The sequence below is a fragment of the Trichechus manatus genome, unplaced genomic scaffold, assembly GCF_000243295.1.
Source record: "Trichechus manatus latirostris isolate Lorelei unplaced genomic scaffold, TriManLat1.0 scaffold00117, whole genome shotgun sequence".
In the NCBI taxonomy this organism is placed as follows: domain Eukaryota; kingdom Metazoa; phylum Chordata; class Mammalia; order Sirenia; family Trichechidae; genus Trichechus; species Trichechus manatus.
In genome coordinates, this window is record NW_004444053.1 from 460,389 (window position 1) to 475,939 (window position 15,551).

At 41.4% G+C, this 15,551-nt stretch overlaps 1 protein-coding gene across 3 annotated transcripts in view; it reads right to left on the reverse strand.

Moving 5' to 3' along the window:
• Positions 1–10,877: 10,877 nt before the first annotated feature.
• ADCY10 (adenylate cyclase 10) overlaps positions 10,878–15,551 on the reverse strand; it is a 189,409-nt gene continuing 184,735 nt past the window's right edge. For 2 of the 3 annotated variants that reach the window (XM_004384077.2, XM_012557751.1), the window contains 2 exons: positions 11,864–12,052; positions 10,878–11,334 (listed from right to left, as the gene is read on the reverse strand). In XM_004384077.2, the coding sequence (XP_004384134.1) occupies positions 11,173–11,334; positions 11,864–12,052 (351 nt within the window). In that variant the 3' untranslated portion in view covers positions 10,878–11,172. The remainder of the gene's footprint in view (positions 11,335–11,863; positions 12,053–15,551) is intronic. The other variant, XM_004384076.2, reaches the window with a different exon arrangement.

The window sequence follows — 15,551 nt, forward strand, 5'->3', positions numbered from 1 at the left end:
CTGATAAGTGGCCGGGGGCACCCTACTCTGCCAGGAAGCCTCCTGCCAAAGACACGCAGCTCTCTCACTCCATTGGTTGGCTCCAGTGCTGTCTGGCACTGGTCTCATGGTTCTGCTGCTGCCATTTCTCGCCATCTCCACCATCTCCAGTGTAACAGTGCCTCACTTCTTTCTGAGTCCTCACCAGAATTGTATTTAATGTCCATAATTCCACCAACAGTCTCTTCAAAGCAATCTAGGCTTTTACTGTTAGGCACTTTAAAACTCTTCCAGGCTATGCCCATTCACAGTTTCAAAACCACTTCCACATTTTAGGTATCTGTAAGAGCAGCACCCTACTCCCAGTACCAAATTCTGTCTTCATTATCTAGTGCTGCTATAACAGAAATACCACAAGTGGATGGCTTTAACAAAGAGAAATTTATTCTCTCACAGTCTGGGAGGTTAGAAGTCTGAATTCAGGGTGCCAGCTCCAGGGGAAGGCCTTCTCTCTCTGTTGGCTCTGGGGGAAGGTCTTTGTCATCAATCTTCCCTGGTCGAGGAGCTTCTCAGTGCAGGGAATCCAGGTCCAAAGGATGCACTATTCTCCTGGCTGTTGTTTCTTGGTGGTATGAGGTCCCCATGTCTCTCTGCTCACTTCTCTCTTTTATATCTCAAAAGAGATTGATTTAAGACACAACCTAGTCTTGTAGATTGAGTCCTTCCTCATTAACATAACTGCCACTAATCCCACCTCATTAACATCAAAGAGGTAGGATTTACAACACATAGGAAAATCACATCAGAGGACAAAATGGTGGATGATCACACACTACTGAGAATCACGGCCTAGTCAAATTGATACATATTTTGGGGTGACATAATTCAGGAGCCCTGGTAGTGCAGTGGTTAAGATCTCAGCTGCTAACGAAAAGGTCAGCAGTTCAAATCCATCAGCCACTCCTTGGAAACCCTATGGGGCAGTTCTACTGTGTCCTATAGGGTTGCTATGAGTTGGAATCGACTCGACAGCAATGGGTTTGGTTTGGGTTTAGTGCAAGAAAAGGAGCCCTGGTGGTGCAGTGGTTAAAGCGCTTGGCTGCTAACCAAAAGGTCGGTGGTTTGAACCCACCAGCTGCTCCACGGGAGAAAGATGTGGCAGCCTTCTTCCATAAAAATTCACAGCCTTGGAATGTTGGAGAGGTTGTGGAGAGACTGGAACACTTATACACTATTGGTGGGAATGTAAAATGGTACAAGCACTTTGGAAATTGATTTGGCACTTCCTTAAAAAGCTAGAAATAGAAGTACCATATGATCCAGCTATCCCACTCCTTGGAATGTATCCTAGAGAAATAAGAGCCATCACACGAATAGACACATGCACACCCATGTTCATTGCAGCACTGTTCACGATAGCATAAAGATAGAAACATGGCCCCCGGACTCTGTCAACCCTAGCACTAAAACCATTCCCAAGGCCAACTCTTCAGTCAAAGTTTAGACTGGACTATGGAACATAAAATGATACTTGTGAAGAGTGTGCTTCTTAGCTCAAGTACATACATGAGACTAAATGGGCAGCTCCCGTTCAGAGGTGAGATGAGAAGTCAGAGAGGGTCAGGAGCTGGTTGAATGGACGTGGGAAATCCAGGGTGGAAAGGAGGAGTGTGCTGTCACAGTATAGGAAGAGCAATTAGGGTCACATAACAGTATATGTATAAATTTTTGTATGAGATACTAACTTGAATTGTAAACTTTCATTTAAAGTACAATAATAAAAAAAAATTTACAGCCTTGGAAACCCCATGGGACAGTTCTACTTTGTCCTGTAGGATCACTGTGAGTCAGAACTGACTCAATTGCAGTAGGATTTGGTTAGTGCAAGAAAAAGTTCAAAGCCTTTTCAGTGATTTAAAAGCTGCACATGCAGCAAGTGAAGGAGATTGTGATGAAGAATTTGTTGTGAGTAGGGGTTGATTCAGTCATTTCAGAGTGAGGGCAAATTTACATAACATTAAAGGGCAAGTAAGAGTTGTTCATGAGTCAGACGTCTCTCAGTTGGACAGTAGGTCGGACCTACGTAACATGGGGACTTACTGTACTTTCCTCTTTGAGGCAAGTAAGTAATTTCAGGTATCTGTAATCACTGCTCTGCTGTGGGTCAGGGATTACTGAAAAAGCAAAGCTAAAGGCCAGCTTGCTTAAGGCCTGAGGTTTCCCAACCTCTGACACAGTCTCCAAGGGGACAAAATTTTGAATCTAAACCACATTCTTGATTCTTTCTTTAGCTTTGAATAGAGTTACTTTTTAAATTGCAAAGTGTATTTTAATTAAAATTTATTTTGTAGGGAATCTCCTAGAATATACAATAGGTGCATAGGAATGTGGAATATTTTGCAAAATCCTGTCCTTGCTATTGCTGGCCCAGCACAACCCCAAATGGTTTGTTTATAATGTGTCTGACTAAAAGCCCTGGTCTTTTACTTGTAAGCAGTTCCTGAAGGAAGTTACTCTGGCAGGGAGGGAAATTTATGAAAAGCTTACTCAAAGGTCTTAGTCCTAAAGAATGTAAAACATCTGTGAAACGGTTACTGACAGCCAGCAAGTGACTGAGCTCATAAGAAGTTAAATGAATATCAAACAACATTGATCTCTGGCAAGGAGATCACCTGGTGCAGAATGCAGCCTTGGATTTGAGCATATGCCAGGCTCTCGGAGAGGAGGTTGAGCTAACAATTTAATGTTGACTAATTGAGATTGTGCAAGAGGAAAAAAAGTGCAAGGGAAAGAAATGTAGTAAACTTAGGAGGCGAGCTAGTGCTTGGCTGAGAATAACTGGCCTTCTTCCATGTCCTCTAACTAAAAACACCATAAGAAGTTAAAGATTTTGGTTCCTATTGTAAATTTTATGTTTGTTTAAGTTAATTTCAAGGCTTTAGATATTGATTCCTCCACAGCCACTCTTTGTGCCCCTTCCTCCGTATCAATAAACCAGTTGCCAGTGAGTTGACTCTGACCTCGTGTGTCAGAGTAGAACTGTGCTCCACTGGGTTTTCAATGGCTGGTTTTTCAGAAGCAGAGCACCAGGCCTTTCTTCAAGGTTTTGGTTTCAGAAATCACATTAGTTGGAAAAAGACATTTTGGTAAGAGTTTTAGCCTATCTAGCCTTTTACATTTTCTCCTGTATGTTAATAACTCCCCTCTGATCCAAGCTGGTATTTTCTGCTATAGAAATGTCCTAGTTAAACCTTCAGTGGTTCTGTTTCAGCATTTGCAGGTTAATGTGGATGTGTCTAGACCTACACTGTGTAGTACAGTATCTACTAGCCACATGTGGCTATTTAAATGAAATGAAATTTAAAATTTAGTTCCTAAGTCATACCACATTTCAAGTGCTCAATAGCCACATGAGGCTAGTGGTTACCATACTGGACAGCACAGATACAGAACATTTTCTTCATCGCAGATAGTTCTGTTGGACAGCATGGATACAGACCATGCAAGAATTGACAACCTTTTAGAGTAGTTATGCCAGGTTACAGGCATACACTCGCAGAATTCCCTACACCCCTTTTTTCTCCTGATGTGGAGGCTTGGTGGGAGAGCTGGGCAGATCCTATGATGGCCCTGGTAGCTCTAGTTTTTTTTTGTTGTTTGTTTATTTTGTTGTTGTTGAATATACATAGCAAAACATACATCAATTCAACAGTTTCTACATTTATAATTCAGTTACATTGATTACATTCTTCGGCTTGTGCAACCATTCTCACCCTCCTTGTCTCAGTTGTTCCTCTCTCATTAACAGAATGTGAAGAACGGGGCATCAAGATTGGAGGAAGACTCATTAACAACCTGCAATAAGCAGATGACACAACCTTGCTTGCTGAAAGTGAAGAGGACTTGAAGCACTTACTGATGAACATCAAAGACCACAGCCTTCAGTGTGGATTACACTTCAACATAAAGAAAACAAAAATCCTCACAATGGACCAATAAGCAACATCATGATAAACGGAGAAAAGATTGAAGTTGCCAACTATTTCATTTTACTTGGATCCACAATCAACACCCATGGAAGCAGCAGTCAAGAAATCAAAAGATGCATTGCATTGGGCATATCTGCTGCAAAAGATGTCTTTAAAGTGTTGGAAAGCAAAGATGTCACATCGAAGACTAAGGTGTGCCTGACCCAAGCCATGATGTTTTCAGTCACCTCATATGCATGTGAAAGCTGGACAATGAATAAGGAAGATTGAAGAAGAACTGATGCCTTTGAATTGTGGTGTTGGTGAAGAGTATTGAATATACGATGGACTGCCAAAAGAACAAACAAATCTGTCTTGGAAGAAGTACAACCAGAATGCTCCTTAGAAGCAAGGATGGTGATACTATGTTGCACATATTTTGGACATGTTATCAGGAGGTATCAGTCCCTGGAGAAGGACATCATGCTTGGTAAAGTAGAGGGTCAGTGAAAAAGTGGAAGACCCTCAACAAGATAGCCTGACACAGTGGCTGCAACAATGTACTCAAGCATAGCAACAACTGTAAAGATGGTGCAGGACTGGGCAGTGTATTGTTCTGTTGTACATAGGGTCACTATGAGTCGGAACTGACGTGACGGCACCTAACAACAACAACAACATTAACGTAAACTCATTGGGTGGTAGTTTCTTTGATGGGTAGGCAGCATAGACTCCTTCAACCCATTTATAGTGTAGTGTATCCCACACACTGCTACATGATGGGATGTAACTGTGAACATGACAGAACACGCTGAGGGCCTTCTAAGGCTTGACACTATTCTGAGTGCTGAGCATACCAGACGAGGGAGAGGGAATCCCTGCCCTTGATAAGCTCAGAGAGGCGACAGTCCTAAACAAAGCAGCAGTGTGAGGGAGCAGCTCTAAAGAGGTAGGACAGGCAGGTGGAGAATTGCAAGGACAGACTGATGAACCCAACCCACAGCAGTCAGGGAGAACGTGCTTTGGGGCAGAAGCATTTGAAAGCAGGCTAGGAGAAAACTAAGATGACTCCAGTAAGGATTATTCCAGTTGGAGGGACCAGACCCAAAAGTTCAGAGTGGGAGAGGGTGAGGCCAGTGTGATTATAGCATTTGATTTGAGAGGAAGCCAGGTCTTAAAGCCCTTATGTTCTGGGCTAGGAAACTGGCATGTTCTCCTGAAGTTAAATAGGATTTTAGGTGGAGGATTCACAAAAGGGGATTTGTATTTTAGCAAGATTGCCCTGCCATTTGGTGGAAGATGGATTAAAAAGATGGGAGAAAGAAGATCTGAAATAGGGAAACCAATTAATTATGTGGCTATTGCAGTGCTCAGAAATGAAGGAACTGGATTCCCAACATCCAGTAGTGGGGAAAAAGATGAAGGGAGGGATCTTAGAAATATTTAGGTAGAATATTAAAGAGCATTGGCGGAACATAATGACTGGCTGTGGGATTGAAGAAGAGATGAGCAGTGACTGGTACCATTGACAGAGATGGGAAAACTGGACCATGAGTTGGTGATTCCTGGGGGGAGGTGGCTTTGAAAGGCTGGGGTTGGGGGGCCGTGCAATGGGGGATGAATGTAACAGTCCATTTAGCAAGTAATGGGAACCATTGCAAATGACTGAAACTTCTCAGTCCTTGTTTTACTTGGCCTCTCCCTATGTATTTGTAACTTTTGAGCATCATTCTTGGAAAACCAATCTCATTTTGGTATGTTCTATGTCCTCTAGTATCTTTCACATTAATGCTCTCATCCCCATCTCCACTGCCACTTCTTTATTACAGGCCACCTTAATTCCAAGCCTGCAACAGCAGTATTCTCCCAGCTTTCATCTTGGCCCAGCTCTCTTCCAGTCCATCTCTACAAAAGTGACAGTCTTCCTAAAACAGAAATGTGGTCAATGCACTTCCTCAGTTAAAGTGTTCAGTGACCCCAAAGCCACCTGGATCATCTAGATCCTGCCTGCCTCTGTCATCATCACTCACCCACCTCCCTTCATTAGGTAGAGCTTCATCCAGACAAAGTGGGAGAGTCTAGGATCCAGAACTTTTCCAGGGCCTAATGTTGTGTCCGGGCACAGAAAGCCCTTCATCTGGCTGAGTCCTATTTCCTTTCTAGGAAGATTTCCTAAACCTTCTAAAGCTGTGTTAGTGCACATACCTCTTCACTTTGTTCTTCTACAAACCCCATGCAGACCTCCTCACAGCTCTGCATTGTAATCGTCTGTCTCCCCAGCAGAATTCTGAACACTTTACCTCTAATAACTTACAACAACTTTATGAGGTGGATACTATTATTACTGCCATTTTACAAATGAGGAAACTGAGACACAGAGAGGTTAATTAACTTGTCCAAGGACACAGATTGGCAGTATGGGGATCCAAACCCAAACAGTGAGGTCCCGGGTACATGTCTGTAACCACTATGCAGACTGCTTCTTATTCATTGTTGTAACTCTAGTACAGAGCCTGGCAGTACTAGGCTCTAGGAATTTAAGAACTAGTGATTAAGTGATTTTTGTTGATCTCCATGAAGGTCTGTATAATTTACCATTCAATATATATTAGGTTCCTATTTCTAAGGGTGCCTGTGAGAGTGATTTGAAATGATCAAATGAAAATGTTCTTTAATACATTCATTAATTCTCAAACACTTTCTCAGCACTTACTAATAATATGTCCAGGTACTGTGCTTAGTGTTGGAGATAGAAAATAAACGACAGAGCCTCATGCCGCTAAGAGTTCATAGTGGGGAGAGTTCCAAGGCTCATGTAAAAAAATAGAAATGACAGATCATCACTTTTCCGTTCCTCTCTGTTCCTAAAGCCTTCATGTATTGTTTATATCTGCCTTCTAAAAAGATTTCTGGCCAGGATATACTTTCTCAACCGGTGCTCCTGAGAAGGGTCTGCCGGAAGCTCCCTGTAGGTAACAAGGGGAGCTGCTGTGGAAGGTAAAATGGTCTAAGTGCTAAGTGCTAGGTCTGCAGATCTGAACACCAAATCTTGGAGAGCTTGACCGGAAACTGTTCCTTGGACTGCAGCCTCAGCAAAGAGCCAGTGCTGCCATCTGCTGGCCAGAGAGAAGCTGCACTTACATCAATCTCTGTTGCTGGGACACAGAATCACAGCCTCATGGAGAGGAAGGAGACCTTATTTTACAGATGAGGAAACTGATAAAAAGGGACTTCCCAAGGTCACATAACTTATTTGTGGCATAGTCAGGACAGGAAACCAAATTCAAGGTGCTTTAAAACCTGATGTATGTTCTTCTGGATTCAGAGACGGGGAACGCCAGTTTTTTAAATTTGCAGCTTCCGGCTTTCCCCACCTCTTGCTCTGTCCCCACTTTCATACATCAGTCCTTGGGGAATTACATCCCTGCACTGTCTACCTCTTCCAGCCTTGCCAAGTTTTTGCTTTCGCTTGGTTACAAGCCAATAAAGTAATACGAAAGAGGCTTTAGAAGTCTTGCAGGATGACTGAAGGCTGGCTGGGCACCCCAGCTTTTCTCTGGAGGATTTCATCTCCTTGGGTGCTACTAATTTGCATGGAAGCCCTGAAAATCTTAAAAAGTAAAGATTTCACTTTGAGGACTAAGGTGTGCCTGACCCAAGCCATAGTATTTGCAGTTGCCCCATATGCATGTGAAAGCTGGACAATGAATAAGGAAGACAAAAGAAGAATTGACACATTCGAACTGTGGTGTTGGCAAAGAATATTGAAGATACTATGGACTGCCAAAAGAAAAACGAATCTGTCTTGAAGGAAGTACAGCCAGAATGCTCCTTAGAAGCAAGAATGGAGAGACTTTGTCTGGCTTACTTTGGACACATCAAGAGGGACCAATTGCTGGAGAAGGACATCATGCTTGGTAAAGTAGAGGGTCAGTGAAAAAGAGGGAGACCCTCAATGAGATGGATTGACACAACAGCCACAGCAGTGGGCTCAAACATAGCAACAATTGTGAGGATGGTGCAGGACTGGACAACGTTTTGTTCTGTTATACATAAGGTTGCTATGAGTCAGAGCTGACTGGAGGACACCTAACAACAACAATAGTTTATTCCTCAGTCCACTACACTGTTATCATTTTACTGCACTGAAACTTTTATTACTAAAGGTACATCAGTGACTTCCACTTTTCAATTATTTCTGTACCAGTATGGATCCAGTCAAGAGACAGAAACTTCACCAACTGTTTAAACGGATAAAATTTATGTTAACTAGGTATTGAAGAACTGAAAGGCAAAAAAAGTATCATGGAAGTAGCAACTACAGGAAGCAGCTACCACCTTAGGGTTGGAGAACAAAGTGCAGAGATTGGAATTATTAAAACTTAGAGCTTGGAAGAGGGACCCAATGAGGCTGAGACCCAGACTTCTGTGGAGCAGGCCCTTGCTGAGTGTTGGAAAAATTGCAAACTGGAATCAACTGCTGTTACTGGAGTGAATCAATGCTGCCAGGTTGAGAAGCATTGCCAGGGTAAGGCTAACAGGTTATTATTGTTGTGTGCTGTCGAGTCGATTTCAACTCATAATGACCCTATAGGACAGAGTAGAACTGCCCCATGGGGTTTACTAGGCTGTAATCTTTATGGGAGCAGATGGCCAGGTCTTTTCTCCCATGGAACCGCTGGTGGGTTTGAACCACCAACCTGTTGGTTAGCAGTCAAGCGAGCAGGAAGCAAAAAAACAGGAACAGGAAGCAGACTCTCTCCCTCTGATGCCTTGGCAGAGCCTGACAGGGAGCAGCTGGCAAAGCAGAAATGGGCTTTGCAGAATCTCAGCCCCTGCATCACAGCTGAATAGAAGAGTGGGTTTGAAGCTGAGAAACTGGCACACTTTCCCTCACTGATCACTTTATAGCACTTGACACTTTTAACTCTCTTCTTTGGACTCTTTTCCCTGGGCCACCACCATACCACACTCTTGACTGCTTTTCTCTAGAACAGAGAACTCCGTTTAGTCTCTGTGGTGTCTCCCCCAGGATAATCCTCGCCCCTTTTCTCTGCTTACTCTGTACACCTGCTCTGTATGATCACAACCATTCTCATTGCATCTGCTACATCTTATATATTGCTGATTACCAAATCTCTCAAACTCCAGACTCATACCCAGCTGTTTGTTAGCTGTCTCCACTTAGATGCTTCATACGTACCTTAACTTTAAAATTCTTTACTTGAAATGCAATTTCTATAGCATATTAGGCCTTTCGTGATCAGAGTCTCATTAATTACAAACCTTTACATGTAGACTGTGCTAACCTATTAGTTTTCTAAACATGTCTTGCTCTTTCTCATCCTCTTGCCTTTTCCTTCTGTGTCTTCTACTTGGAATACAGCTCCCACTCAACTTTCTATAATCCTGGCTCTGGTATTTCTTCCTGCCCTTTCGATCTTGACTGTGCTTATTCCATCATTCTTGCTCCATCTTCCCCTATTTAAGACAGAAGGGGCGAGGTTTTCTGATGATTTGCAGAAGCCCAGACTGAGAGGCAGCAGAGTGGAGTAGAATGTGCTTAGACAAGGGGAGAAGATTTTTGGGTTTGGGCCCCAGTTCACCACTTAACTAGCCAGGTGACTTCAGGCAAAGCACTGCACCTGCCATTCTACCCCTCAGGGTTGCAGGGAAAACATGAGAGTGGGCTCCAAAACTCTTTGTAGCTGTAAGGAGTTGTGCAAATGTAAGGAACTGTTACGATTAAGGCATTAGATTATGACAGTGTAATCAAAATGACATAAGTTTCAGAAGTGGTTCTGCTCAGTCTTCTGGGATGTATGCGTTTTATTTGTGCTACTCTTTCCACCATATTCTGTATGCTTTGTACACACCTCTATTAAAATTACAATGGGATGTGCTAAGTGAGGTTTACTTGTGTATCTGTTTCCTCTGTTGGATGTATGAGTTTGCTGACGTCAGTCAAGGTTCGTGTCTTTCATGTCTTTGTATCTGTCTCCAGTGCTTAATCAGTGCTTGGTACATGGTAATTACTAGTCAGAAAATCTTAGTTGAATGAGTTAATAAGTGAATGGATAAGATGGATGATGTACAAGATCATGAAGGCAATTAAGAAGTAAAGAATTTCAGTGTAGCTCCATGGTACTAAGTATGTAGCTTCTAGGGTGACAATTTTGAAGAGGACAATACCTGTCTGAAGTTTAATATTTGATATGTTTGTTTTTAAAATCAGCCATCTGTCTAATAATACTAATTTGCTTTTACTTGTGTGGCACTTTGTCATTTTCAGTGCTATTTTGCCTTCATTATTTTATTCTATACTCACAAGCATGCAATGAAGTAGGGAGGTAAGGTGATGAGCCCACAGGATTAAGTGTAGTTGTGGCAGAGCTCATGTTACAACTAATGCTCTGTCTGGCTCCCACACGCCAGGCCACCAGTTGAACCTCTGTGTTTCACGTCATGATATCAACTGGGACTGTCCAGTATCCTTTGTGGAAATCAGTTATGTTATGAAGAGGAAAAATACACAGCCTTGCCTTTCCATCTGGGAAACGAAGATGAATGCTATTACTTTCTTAAATATAAAAAATATATAAACTTTAGCCGCGTAAGAGGTACCCACATCAAAATTACTCATATTTCAACTTAAAAAAATTATTGCAGAGTTATTTGATGCATGTGGTTAGAGAAGTTAGGACATCACCTGACTTTGGAAGCCGCATGAGACACTATGAAATGTGTCTTTTCAAACCACAAACTTCTTGAATGCAAAGACAGTGTTTTACTCATGTCTAGTGTCTAAACCATGAGAAAGTTTGCTGTTTATAAATATGCAAAACATTTCACAACTGGACATTTAAAAAACAAAACGTTTTAGTTTAATACATTAACTAGAAATGTATCTGTTGTAACATGTATCATCTTGACATTAATGTTTTCCATATGATACACATTTGCATGGGCTGGAACGAACAGGCCAAGCTATAACAACATGAAAGGGAAAGGTAATTGGTGTAAAGTTAGGAGAAAAAAAAGCAAAACACAGCCACCAGTTTTTGATCCTCCAGAAAGAGAAGAAACCAACGTGTCTTGTTCTGTGTGTAGAACAGAAGACAGTATGTAGGAACCTGGAGAGTGCCGGCTACAGAGAAAGGTTAATAATGGATAATTACAGGAGGATGATGATCTTACTAAAATCTTTGTTCTGTTTCATGTAATGTTAAAAAGGGTTGTCCAAAATATTAACTCTCATCAGGAATTTGTTCTTATGAATGTCCTGTATGTTTACCTTGCCCGATACGATTTTTTCCCACGAGGGGAGACTCAAGATTGTTTGCAGCCATTGGTCTTCTGCTGACTCAGAGCTCAAGTACCACCATTCCTGAGAAGAGGTAAAGAGTACAAAGCATTAATTAGTGCTTCTTGACTCATGTGATCAAGACTGGTCCAATACCACGGGCTAAATTGTCCTTGAGCTTTCAAAACCATGTGAACCCATAGATAAATAGTGAATTTTGCTCCCCAGATTAGGGTACTGACACATATTCTTTAAATAAACACAGGATTGTACATTCTTTCACTTATTCAACAAATACTGAGTGTAAAAGCAGTGTGCTAGGTACTAAGTGTGCTCACATTCTTAAGGGGAGAAAAGACATGCAAACAAATGTAAAAGTGGAAAGTGGTAAGGGCCACAAGAGGGGGCACGAATTTGGAGGAGGGGAAGATTCCATGATAACCCAGAGGCTCATCTACTGGAACTATGAAGAAGTCACCTCTTTCAGTGAGAGCCCAGAATGACTTGTGATGACCTTCCATGCTTGGGGAAACCTAACTACGCAGTAGGTTTCTGGGGCTTCCGTGGTAGAGTGAGTACCCCCTACTCCAGCTTGCTAGCTAATGATACATACTTTGCTCATGTTCAGCCAGCATTTCTCCAGCAGATTCCCTTGGATTTCAGAGAGCTGTAGGGCTGTGTTCAGGAAGAAGTCACAGTTCTCCCCATCTCCCATGAGTATACAGACATAGGCCATTAGGTGGTAAAGCCTCGGGTAGAAGACAGGGCCAGTGGTATTTTGAGCCACCAGACTCTGCAAGTTCTGTTTTTCCAAAGAAAAAAACAGTGTATCTGAATCAGAAAGTGGTCATTGATTGCAAAGTTATTTTCTCCACAAATAATTTGGAAACATTTCAAGGGTATAATCAATTAAAGTATGTTTCAGAGACATACATAGAAAGTAGGGGAGATAAAAGATTATAAATGTCATGTGGAGTAGACTCCATCATCCATCCAAGGCAGGAATCCGGTAAGAGAGGGTTCAGTTCCCCTCTGCAAATAACTTTTTTAGAAAATATATTTCCTTCTGATGATCACAGCAATACAAATTAATTGTTGAAATTTTAGGGGGGTGTGGGAAGGAAAAGCACAGAAAGAAAATAAGAATCACCTGTAATTCTAGCACCTGGAAAAAAATATTTTTAATATTTAGGTACACGCTTTCCCACTTTTTTATTTCTCTGTCTATCACACATACACAAACACACATACAAGCACACAATCTTACCACAGTTGGTATCATAGTAGTCACTGAGTGGGGTAACATTTTTTTTTCAGTTAACATCATTTTATAAACATTTTCCAGGGATATGATTCTTTTACATCAGGGCTCACAAACTCAAATATTGATATGATCCAGACAAAGAACATAAATAAGCAGACTCTATATAGCATGACAGGAGGTGGAGGGGACTGTGTTATACTAGAGAGGGTATGCCTTATCTAAGTGTCAAGCCCTCACCAACTCCAGACAATACTTTCCCTTTAGGAATGTGGGTCTAGTGTTGCCAGATACTCCAATTTTAAAAAAAGAGAAATTCAGAATTTTATGTGAAATATCTTGATGTTTAAATGTACCATTGCTGACTTAACCAGTCTCCTTTTTGAAAGGCATATAGTCTTTATTTTCTCCTAGTTTTTCAATACTGTAAGACTGAGATCAACATCTTTTTAAATAAATTTTTGTTTGCCGTATAATTATTTCCTTAGGATAATTCCTAGGAGAATTGCTGGGCCAAATAATGTGCATATTTTAAAAATATTTATGCATTTTGCCAGAATGTTTTCTGAAAAATATATGAGATTTCTCCAGAGGATGAATGTGTCTTTTCCTGTGTCTTTGCTAATTTGGTGGTCAGCAAAACAGTGTCATTGCTTGATTGCATTTACTTGAATATCATAGAAATGGAACTTAAAATATTGAATTTTCCTGACCCACCTGCTACATATCTATTCAGTCTATCACTATTCATTTGACAAGTTAAACATCTACTATGTGCAAGACATTGTTCTTTCTATGTACTGTGGAAGATTGTTGTTGTTGGGTATCAAATAGAGTCAGTTCCAACTCATAGCAACCTAATGTACGACAGAACAAAACACTGCCCAGTCCTGTACCATCCTTACACTAGTTGTTATGTTTGGGCCCATTGTTGCAGCCACTGTGTCAGTCTGTCTCATTGAGTGTCTTCCTCTTTTTTGGTGACCCTTTACTTTACCAAGCATGATGTCTTTCTCCAGGGACTGGTCCCTCCTGATAACATGTCCAAAATACATAAAACAAAGTCTTACCATCCTCACTTCTAAGAAACATTCTGGCTGTACTTCTTCCAAGATAGATTTGTTCATTCTTCTGGCAGTCCATGGTATATTCAATATTCTTTGCCATAATTCAAATGCATCAATTCTTCTTAGGTCTTCCTTATTCTTTGTCCAGCTTTTGCATGCATATGAAGCGACTGAAAATACCATGGCTTGGGTCAGGCGCACCGTAGCCCTCAAAGTGACATCTTTGCTTTTAAACACTTTAAAGAGGTCTTTTGCAGCAAAAGATACAAAGTTTGATTCTACATTCATTTGTGTTCTTGTATACTTTTTACTTCTTCTTATGTCTCCCCCTATCCCAGGCTGCCCACCCCTACCCTCTTCTGGAATTCCAACAAATCACAAACTCCTTGAGTTGCAAAGACAGTGTTTTACTTGTCTTTACTGTAATCCCAGTAGCACCTATTATGTTTTAACCTGTATAAAAATGTGCTTTCTTTTAATCACCTACTAATTTATCTTTCTGGATTTTCATGTATTAGGTTGGCCAGAAGTGAACTACACCTATATTAGTACTCAATCAATATTTAAAAGTAATAATGACAGCCAACTCACTTACCGTGTGTAATGTATCTGGTATTTGGAGAGAAAAAGAGAATCTTGGAATAAATGAGATCATGTGTAAGATGGTAGGGGCCCTGGTGGTGCAGTGGTTAAGCATTTGCTGCTAACCAACAGGTTGGCAGTTTGAATCCACCAACTGCTCATTGGAAACCCTATGGGGCAGTTCTACTCTGTCCCATAGGGTCACTATGAGTCGGAATCGACTCAATGGCAATGGGTTTAGTATTTTGGTAAGATGGTAAAAATTATTTTTTCTGGGTGCCAAGACCATTCAATGGGGAAAAAATAGTCTCTTCAAAAAATGGTGCTAAGACAGATGGATATCCACATGCAAAAGAATGAAGCTGGACCCCTACCTCATGCAATATACAGAAATTAAAATGGATCAACTGCCTAAATATAAGAGCTAAGACTATCATACTGCAAGGTGTGAAATCAGCTTGCAGAAAGCAATTTGGCCTTTGTGCTCAGTTCTTTCTAGCTGTACCAACACCTAAGGCTAGTGAATGGGGCTGACCAGACCAGACCAAGAGGAACCACCGGTGGACCCAATGCTCACTAAGCCTCAAGAGTCACGATATAATCTATCATGGCAATGTGGAGCAGCCTAAAGAGACCTGAGCCGTAAGGCTCAGATGAGCTTCTTGACTGGTGACCATATATGGGAAAGGATAGTGTGTCCCCTTTTGGGACATGGAAGCCCCATGGTGTGACCCCTCTCAGACCTCACCCTATGTGCCTCTTCATTTGTATCCTTTTGGGTTGTAATAAAGTAGTCATAAGTATGCCACATTCTCTGTGAGAGTCTGTGAGTCATTCCAATGAATTAACAAACCCACAAGGGCAGTGACAGCCAGCAGGGGCTGGCATCTGCCTATTTGGCAGTCTGAAGGACTGTGTCCATCTAACTTGTGAGAACTGACCCAACTCTGGGTGGCTAGGGTCAGAGAGAGAGTGCCATATGGATAGCTGGGATGAGGATGGACCAGTGGGAAGGTGAGAACTGGATCCATCCCCACATTTTGGGCATTGGATTCATGCTGATCCTTACTACACAGTTAGTAATAAAGGTATATTTTCCCACTTGGCCCCTTACTTAGTGCACATACTCTTAGAAGAAAACATGGGTAAATCTTACGGCCTTGGATTTGGCAATGGATTCTTAGATATGACACCAAAAGCACAAGTAACAAAAGATAAATTGGACTTTATCAAAATTAAAAAATTTGTGCATCAAAGGATATTATTAAGAAAGTAAAAAAACAACCTACAGCATGGGAAAAAACATTTGCAAATCATACATCTAGTCTCCGGAATACATTAAGAACTGTTACAACTCAATAAGATGAAACCCCAATGAAAAATGAGTAAAG